Source organism: Cervus canadensis, chromosome 24 (genome assembly GCF_019320065.1).
Source record: "Cervus canadensis isolate Bull #8, Minnesota chromosome 24, ASM1932006v1, whole genome shotgun sequence".
NCBI classification, from domain to species: Eukaryota; Metazoa; Chordata; class Mammalia; order Artiodactyla; family Cervidae; genus Cervus; species Cervus canadensis.
In genome coordinates this window covers 23,760,385-23,769,975 of record NC_057409.1, presented here as the reverse complement: position 1 = coordinate 23,769,975, position 9,591 = coordinate 23,760,385, and the positions used below count along the sequence as shown (strand labels likewise).

Here is a 9,591-nt window from a genome sequence, read left to right as displayed (position 1 = left end):
AGATGTGTGGTCAGGGACCCCTGGGTCATCTGGTGAAAATGACGTTACCAGGAAATTTAAAAACTCAGAGCTCTGGAGAAAGTTGTGTGTGAGGATGGAGTTGGGGAAAAAAAATCAAAACAAGACTAGAAATTATAGTATATATAAACAAAAGGGAAATTATTTCACTATGGAAAATATGGATATAGGATAAAGGTATTTTTAGCTCAATGATAACTTCCAGAACATGCCAAGTTTAGTGTAGCCGCAAAGAATTAGAGGAAACATTTTATCACTGCATGTTTGCATTTAATTTTGAGTATCTGGCCATCTAGGAATTCACTTAAAAAATGTTTCTAATTGAGGGATAATTGCTTTACAATATTGTGTTGGCTTCTGCCATACACCAACATGAATCATTCATAGGTATACATATGTCCCCTTCCTCTTGATCCTCCTTCCCACCTCCCACCCCTTCCCACCCCTCTAGGTTGTTACAGAAGCCCCAGTTTGAGTCCCCTGAGTCATATGGCAAATTCCCATTGGCTATCTATTTTACATATGATAGTGCATGTTTCCATGCTACTCTCTCCATTCATCCCAGCCTCTCCTTCCCCCAATGCCTGTGTCCATGAGTCTGTTCTCTATGTCTACATCTCCATTCCTGCCCTGCAAATAGGTTCATCAGTACCATCTTTCTAGATTCCATATATATGTGCTAATATATGATATTTGTTTTTCTCTTTCTGACTTACTTCATTCAATTATAATAGACTCTAGGTTCATCCACCTCATTATAACTGACTCAAATGCATTCCTTTGTATGGCTGAGTAATATTCCATTGTATATATGTATCATAGCTTCTTTATCTATTCATTTGTCAATGGACATCTAGGTTGCTTCCATGTCCTAGCTATTGTAAATAGTTCTGCAATGAACATTGGGGTACATGTATCTCTTTCAGTTTTGGTTTCTTCAGGGTATAGGCCTAGTAGTAGGATTGCTGGGCCATATGATAGTTTTATTCCTAGTTTTTTAAAGGAATCTCCATACTGTATTCCGTAATGGTTGCATCAATTTACATTCCCACCAACAGTGCAAGAAGGTTCCCTTTTCTCCACCCCCTCTCCAGCATTTACTATTTGTGGATTTTTTGATGGTGGCCATTCTGACCAGTGAGAGGTGATATTTCATTGTAGTTTTGATTTGTATTTCTCTAGTAATGAGAAATGTCAAACATCTTTTCATGTGTTTATTAGCCATCTGTATGTCTTCTTTGGAGAAATGTCTGTTTAGGTCTTTTGCCCACTCTTTGATTGGGTTGTTTGTTTTCCTGGTATTGAGCTTATGAACTGCTTGTATATTTTGGAAATTAATCCTTTGTCAGTTGTTTCATTTGCTGTTATTTCTCTCATTCTAAGGGTTGTCTTTTCACCTTGTTTATAGCTTCCTTTGCTGTGCAAAAGCTTTTAAGTTTAATTAGGTCCCACTTGGTTATTTTTGTTTTTATTTCCATTACTCTGGGAGGTAGGTCATAGAGGATCTTGCTATGATTTATATCATACAGTGTTCTGCCTATGTTTTCATCTCAGAGTTTCATAGTTTCTGGTCTTACATTTAGGTCTTTAATCCATTTTGAGTTTATCTTTGGGTATGGTGTTAGGAACTGTTCTAATTTTATTCTTTTACATGTAGCTATCCAGTTCTCCCAGTGCCACTTGTTGAAGAAACTATCTTTTCCTCACTGTATATTCTGCCTGCTTTGTCAAAGGTAAGGTGCCCGTAGGTGCATGGGTTTATCGCTGGGCTTTCTATCTTGTTCCATTGGTCTACATTTCTGTTTTTGTGCTAGTAGCACACTGTCTTGATGACTGTAGCTTTGTAGTATGGTCTGAAGTTAGGAAGATTGATTCCTCCAGCTCCATTCTTCTTTCTCAAGATTGCTTTGGCTAATCATACTCTTTTGTGTTTCCACATGAATTGTGAAATTTTTTGTTCTAGTTCTGTGAAAAATGCCATTGGTAATTTGATAGGGATTGCACTGAATCTGAGGAATTCACTTTTTAAAAAGTTTTATGAAGACTCTAAAGGAGTTTAAAAAATATCTTTCTTTGATTTTCTACTCTTTTCAGTTCTTCTCTTGGTTCCCATTGAGTGAAGCAAAGAAGAGTAGAAAGAGAATGGGTTCTATAATTGTGGAGATCTGGGTTCAAATCCTAATTCTAATACTTATATATATATATATATATATTAGGTCCCACTTAGTTCAAATCCTGATTCTAATACTTTTATATATATATAAAAGTATATATATATATATATATATAGATACATAGATAGATATAGATATAGATATATAGGTACCACTTGGCAGAATATACAGTGAGGAAAAGATAGTTTCTTCAACAAGTGGCACTGGGAGAACTGGACAGCTACATGTAAAAGAATAACATATATATATATATATATATATATAAAGTTCATTTGTTTTGGCTGTGATGGGTCTTCATTGCTGCACAGAATTTTCTCTAGTTGTGGCAAGTGGAGGCTACTGTCTACTTATGGTATGAAGCCCTCCCATTGCTGCGTCTTCTCCTGGTGCAGAGCATGGGCTCTAGGGTGCATGGACTTCAGTAATTGTGGCTCAAGGGCTCTAGGGCCCAGACACAGTAGCTGTGGTGCATGGGCCTTGTTGCTCCTCGACATGTAGGATCTTCCTGCACCAGGGATTGAACCCTTGTCTCCTACATTGGCAGGCAGATTCTTTACCACCGAGCCTCCAGGGAAGCCCCTTGACTCTACTACTAATGAGGTGTTCTTGAGCAATTTACTTAGTGTCTCTGACCTTCAGTTTCCTTATTTATGGAAGAGTTATGGTGGCACTCACTACACAGGGTTGAAGTAAGCAAAGTCTCTCCCAGTGCCTGATTCACAACAGACACTCAGCTAGGGATGGGCTGCAGTGTATCTTAGGCTTATGAAAAATCCCAGTTCAAAATGGATTTATCAAATGAGTACAGCACCAATGCAAGGATGGATCCAAAGAATAGACTAAAGAACTCAGAAGTAGACCAATTAAATGGTTAATTAATTTTTGACAAAAGTTCCAATATAATTCAATGGGAAAAGGGTGGTGTTTTCAACCAGTGGTGCTGGAGCAATTGGACATCCATATAAAAAAAAGAAAATAAACTTTGATTCATACCTTGCATCATGCCCAAAAATTAACTTGGAATGGATCATAAACCTAAATGTAAGAGCTAAAACTTTAAACTTCGAGGAGAAAAACAAGAGAAAATCTTTGTGACCTTGGGTTATACCAATTTTTTTTTAGAAAACAAAAAGCACGAATCTTATAAGTTGGACTCATCCGTGTTAAGAAATGTTTGCTATTCAAAAAGATGCTGCTAAGAAAATGGGAAGCCACAGACTAGGAGAAAATGTTTGCGAAATGGATTTATCTCTTTAATATTGCTGTCTTCTTGATACTGTGGTATAAAGTAGATGCAATCAATAATTCTTGTGTCCTCCCCATCCTCTCCCTGATAGACTGCACTTTCTATATGCTTTCCCTTCCTCCCTTACTGTTTATGTCATTATTCACAGCCATAATTCTCATAATATTGTTATGAGTGAGGGCTAGAGATAAGAATGAAACTTGTGTTATGAGGTTGCAAGAGCTTCATCTAAATTCCATTCTTGGTGGGAGAGAAGAGAGCAATGATGAGAAATACAGAGACAAGCATGTGTCCATTAGGAAGCAACCTGAAGCCATTGGTAACCCTCTCAACAATGACGGCAAAAAGCATAGGCTGAGCATATGGCACTAAGGGTTGTGCCTGCATCATTTCATTTAACTGTAGGAGAAACATGCAGGAGTCATCCTGGGGGCCCAGAAGAAGCAGGGCCACCAAGCAGGCCTCCAGGAGAAATTCATCTGGAGTGTTCCTTCCTGACACCTGCAATGGATTTTGTTCTTCCTGTGTCTCTGGATTGCTTTATCCTTTGGACGTCATTCTAGATTCATCCACGTCTTTTCTTGGTTTTACTGTTTTGGGACTGTTGGCTTGATTTTGAAGATTTATCTTGTCTGAAACTGCAGTCTCTGTTTGGCTTGCTGGCACCAGACTTTGTACTTCCTTGCTGTGTAAATCTGGTAACTCTCCCCCTAGTTGCCTCTCTGTGTCTTAAAGCTTCTAGTTTGCAGTGTTTGGCCATCCCTGGGTGATTATTTATCTCATACATCCCAAGGTACATAAGCGTCACTACTGGCATCAACAATCAACAGGCAACACTCTTATGGGTTTCTCTTGTTCTCATGTCCCTGGCAAACCACTGTAAGCATAGTTGAAGGAGGAAGGCTTCAGGTACTTATGACAAGTACAGGTTGAGGAGGCCATGTCTGCTTTGGCCGAGGAAGCTGTGGAGCTTTTGAAGTAGATGTAACTATGAGGATGTCCTTATGGATGTGAGCCAAGTTCCTGTTATGGAAGATCTTGGAGTTGGAACGGTCAGCCTGTTGATACTAGAGAGTCAGCTGAAGACTTATGGGTGAGCACAGATCAAACCACAGGGTGAGTAGACCAGTGGGGAAAACAGAGCATGTGCTCATCATTCTGCTCTTTCCACAGGTGTCCAAACAGAATTAGAGCCAGGCTTTAACCCACTGGCAGCAGTGAAAGTCCTGGGAGATATATATATATATATATATATATATATATATATATATATATATATGTATATATAAAATTTCATCATTTTATATATATATATAATTTCATCATTATATATATGTGTGTATATATATATCCAGCTTCATATCCATATATATATATATATGGATATCCATGTATGTATATATCCAGCTTCCCGCTGGAGCAGAGGGAAGGTACCATGTTTCCCTTCAGCTTCAATTTAACAACAGCAGGACCACAAGAGAGTTTCTCTAGAGTTGATTCCCCACAATAGTCTGGCTGCAATTCACAGGCTGTAGAACGATGGGGGTGGGGGGAGGGGGGAGGGCGCAGAGAATCCCTTTGGGTTTATTTCAATTTAGCATGAGAGCCTCTCAGAATAAGTAAGCATCCTGGGGAGAGGAAGGACAGACACCAAAGTCTCCAATTCCTTTGGCAATTTTGATCTCTGTGAACATTTTAACCCAGCGTCTGCTAGGTTTCAAAAGCTTGAACTGTGCTCAGTTGCTCATCAGAAGAATTCCTGCTCCTCCGCTGACCTGCTCCTCCCTTGACAGCAAAGTGATGTCTGAATGGTCTCTGTGTGACACTCTGGAGGAGCAGTTATATGCCCTAGAACTGGAGAAAAATTTGTCCACAGTAAGTATCTTGCACTGTAAACGGTCTCCACTTCACATAGACTGTTGAAAAGCATCTGGAAGATATATATCTATTATTGTTAAAAAAATAGATTTATGAGTGTTATGAGATTATGCTGCAGAAGACAGAATCTCTCAGTGTTTTTAAAGTGCAAACCCACACTCTCCAGCCTTAAGTCTTAGAGTGATCAAGCTGACAGGGACTCAAAAACTCACACAGTTCATATAATTTTACCTACTGAAGCCCCCAACGTCCAACAGTTTTACAGTTCAGGAATCTGCGGTGCGGAAAGGCTCGGGGAGGATTTATTACATTTGCATAGTCAGTGGAAGAGCTGAAACTTAAGCCCTGGTTCCTTGATAGTATATCCTGCACTTGCCTCTAACTGTCTTTTATCTAAATTAGGGCATTTGACTGACTGTCTCTGAAAACCTGTATTGACATCAGGGTTATTTCCCAAGAGGGAGATGAAGCATGAACTAATTTTCAATGAGAGTGAATCTGGGGGGAACAGTTCCAACTGGGCACATTCTTTCCTCCTTTTTCATGGCCACCTGAAAACTTTGGCTGGGTGCTGGGGGGTGGGACGCTCTTCCCACTTCCCAGTCTTTTTCTTTTCACAGCTGCAGAGTTCAGTGAGTTGAACTGCTGTGCTGTGAGTTCACTGTTCACTCTGCCACGACCAACCTCTGTTGTAAATTTTCCTCCCAGAACACGTGACGATGCATTTCTTGACTATATATCCCAAGAGCAGCGGCAGAATTGTCAGAGCGCCGAGCACCACACGCAGGAAGAAAAAGGCTCTTGGACTTGACGATTTAGGAATTCAGGACTTGGGACAAATTTGCCAGCTTTTGGTAAGTCAGCAATGCGACTTTGCTTCAGAAACATATGAAAGGCTACTCCCAGCAATTTGTAGATGTGATTTTCTCTTCCTTTCCTTTTTTCTAAGGCAGTTTTGTCTTGAATTAAAAATAGGTTGAGGTTTGGCAGCGAAATGTAAACTTTCTTTTTTTCTGCTCCATCAGCTCAAAAAGTTTCCCAGGGATTCAGACGTTCTTTCTTTTCTCTCTGCACCTCTGTCTTAAAGGGATTTCTTTTCTTTTCTTTTTTTTTTGCATTTTAAAATGATTGAAGCAAAGCTTCTCACATGTTCACTTTATGAAATGAAAACCTGATTGACATGTAAAAAAAATGAAAGTCTTCTTTTCATTTCCTCCCACTTCTCGGTGCCTCTTCCCTCGCGCACCCCCGCCGGTCACAGCTGACCCCTGTTAACCGCTAGGAGGGACTTATAGTTACTTCTCCAGGCAGCAGCCGTAAACCTTTCCGATCCTGAAGTTCCACAAACCTGGGGCTGCCCCCTTCCTGTAACTGCGGTCGGGCGGGAGAGTCCTAACCTGCAGCTTTCTCCCCAGCTCCTGGCGGTGTGAGCTGAGCTTCAATGCTGATGATGGAGCCTCTGAACAGCACCGACGCCGGCATCGCAGCCCCTAGCGCCCCCCTCGAGTCCCCCGTGTCCGGCAGCGGCCACGGCAACGAATACTTCTACGTTCTGGTGGTCATGTCCTTCTACGGCGTTTTCTTGATTGGGATCACGCTGGGCTACATGAAATCCAAGAGGCGGGAGAAGAAAGCCAGCCTCCTGCTGCTGTACAGAGACGAGGAGCGGCTCTGGGGGGAGCCCATGAAGCCGCTGGCCACGCTGTCCGGCCTGAGGTCGGTGCAGGCGCCCACGATGCTGAATGTGCTGCAGGAGAGCGTGGCGCCAGCCCTGTCCTGCACCCTCTGCTCCATGGAGGGTGACAGCGTGAGCTCCGAGTCCTCCTCGCCCGATGTGCACCTCACCATCCAGGAGGAGGGGGCGGACGATGAGCTGGGGGAGACTTCTGAGACCCCCCTCAACGAAAGCAGCGAAGGGTCCTCGGAGAACATCCATCAGAATTCCTAGCACCCCTAGGACCTCTGGAGGTGACCCTGTGAACCAGCACCCTTAGAGCGAGGAAGGACACTTTTCGTGTCGGGTTTCACTTTTGCAGGGCAACTGCCACTTCCAAGGGACCCGCGGCAAGCCCCTGAAAGGGGGGTGGGGTGGGGTGGTGGCGGTGGTGGGGGTCAAGGCTCAGACGCGGCCAGCCGCAGCCTGGAGTCTGCCGCACGCCTGCGGTGTAGACCTGCCGCTGAAACAGGCCTGAAGACGCACGGTGTGTACCTTTCCTTGGGGCCTTGTGGGCGGGGTTCCCGTGCAGGTGGGATGTCCTTGCGATTGTACTCTCAGGGGATGCCCCGGGGAACTCCTGCAGCATCTGCCTACTCCCAGGCCTGCCAAAGCCTTAGGGCGTCCCAGGGGACTAGTTTCGGTTTGCCAATTTGCCCAGAGCTTTGTTCTTCTAGATCTGATTCGCTGTAAGAGCCTCTAATGTGAACCTGTGGCATTAGTTCACCGCAGGTTACAGAGCTTCTTTTAGGGGGTCTTTCCGGATAGAGCGGGGGGATATTTGTTGGAGGGGGACTTTTGATGGGAGGAAGCTGGAGATCTCTACCTGGTCTATTTGCCTACTGTCAGGAGAAAACCAGGCGACTTTTAAACCGGTCAACATGAGCTGAGATGGTAAGAAGAATCTGCTACTTGACCCTTGGTCTAACCTGAGACCTTGAACTCTGACCTGGGATCATCCAGCATCCTGTGCTGGCGTGGCATTTTTTGTTTTTTGGAAGGGTTTCCCCAGAATCTAACCTGCACTCTGAATGGCTGTGCAGGGAATCTTCCTGATCTTTCCAGAAGGGGTGATGGTGGGGTTGAACCAAGCCAAACTGTTAGCTCTGCTGCTGCTTTTTATTCCCAGCCCGGTTTTCTGAGCTGGGAGAAGATATACTGTGGGCCTCCACGACATGGCATTTGGTCACGTAGCTGAGACTTAGAAGGGCATACTCTGGCGAGATTGTGCAGAGTTGGGGGTCCTCTGTTTGTGAATCCCAAGCCCAGACTCTGATATGCTGTGTGGTCCTGGGCATGTCATCCACAGACTTACTGCCTTCCTGAGACTCCTGATCATCTAGATCCCCAGGGGGCTGAGAGGATGTCTTTAGATTTTAAGACTCTGTGATGAATCCTACATGGCCTGGTGTGAGGAAGCTTGGACCGAATATTTCCTTGCTGGCCAATAGTCTGCGAAAGGATCTGCTTACTTAAAGGAGCAGTTGGAGATGGAGAACACGTGTAACTGGGAGATCCAGGGCAGCTCACCCACCATCCCCTGCTGTCCACTTTCCCAGCAGTGAATCCAAGAGGCAGATCCCATATTTCACTCTGCCGAGTTGTCTGGGTGGTGAACTGTTAACACTCTGGTTCAGGGAATGAGACATCTAAGAGAAAAGACTCAGGAATGCTTGCTAATGTCTCCCTGTATTCCTGTGGCCAGTCACTTTGCAGCAGACTCTGAGCCCTTGAAGACAAGGCAGAAGAGAAAGACACCAAAAGGTCAAATTTAATTCTAGTAAAAACATAAAACTTTTTTTTTTTTAAAAACAAACACAATCTCCCCGGACTGGAGACAGCAGTGACTACTGTTCCCATGGAAGGGTTAACAGTGTAGGGACTGGTTTATCAGTTCGCCTTAACATAGTGCTAGAGGAAATTTATGTTTCGGGGGGAAAAGGGCCCTCCGTTCACTTTAAAATTCAGAGTGTGGATTTACTCCAAAGGGGGCTGTTTAAGGTGAAAGAAGCCAAGTTGAGTTTGGCCCCTTGCCTGGAATCACTTGAATTCTGAAACTTTACTGCGACGGACATGTGCCTTGTCACATTTTCCATTGCTTAATCCTGAAGTTTGGTGCAAGTCTATCTGCGCCTATTAAAAAGTGATGTATATACTTCCTTCTTATTCTATTAAGTTGTATAAAATTGTCTTCTGTATTTAACAGTTTGTAATTTTCACGATATTTTTTTTTTTATTTAAATAAAAAAAACACATTTTCCCTATGGAATTTATGAGTTCTCTCTTTGATTCTTCAGTATAACTCCTAGTGTCTAAGACATCCTAGATGCATTTTTCCAAGCCATCTCTGAATCCGGGTCATCTTTCAAGTCAGACTCACATGAAAGCATATCTTATTTCTGCCTAAATCATAGAATGAGCAGGGCTGGGGTTTTCCTTCCTTTGAAGGAAAGTTTTTCCATGCTTTGCAGTGAATAAGAAGCAGGCTGCACGTGGGTCTTACATCCACTTCTGTTTTTAAATTTGGTGGTCATGGGGCCTTGTAACTTGAACATGGAATG

At 43.2% G+C, this 9,591-nt stretch overlaps 1 protein-coding gene across 1 annotated transcript; it reads left to right on the top strand.

Annotated features, from left to right (window-relative positions):
• Positions 1-5,944: 5,944 nt before the first annotated feature.
• On the top strand, positions 5,945-9,299 carry KCNE4 (potassium voltage-gated channel subfamily E regulatory subunit 4). The gene is made up of 2 exons (XM_043445772.1): positions 5,945-6,170; positions 6,732-9,299. Exon 2 carries the CDS (start codon positions 6,758-6,760, stop codon positions 7,262-7,264), a length of 507 nt encoding a protein of 168 aa, XP_043301707.1. The 5' UTR covers positions 5,945-6,170; positions 6,732-6,757; the 3' UTR covers positions 7,265-9,299.
• The last annotated feature ends 292 nt before the right edge of the window (positions 9,300-9,591 follow it).

Bases quoted from the DNA above. Each gene is read 5' to 3' on its own strand.
- KCNE4 (XM_043445772.1), top strand. From the start codon at position 6,758: ATGCTGATGATGGAGCCTCTGAACAGCACCGACGCCGGCATCGCAGCC.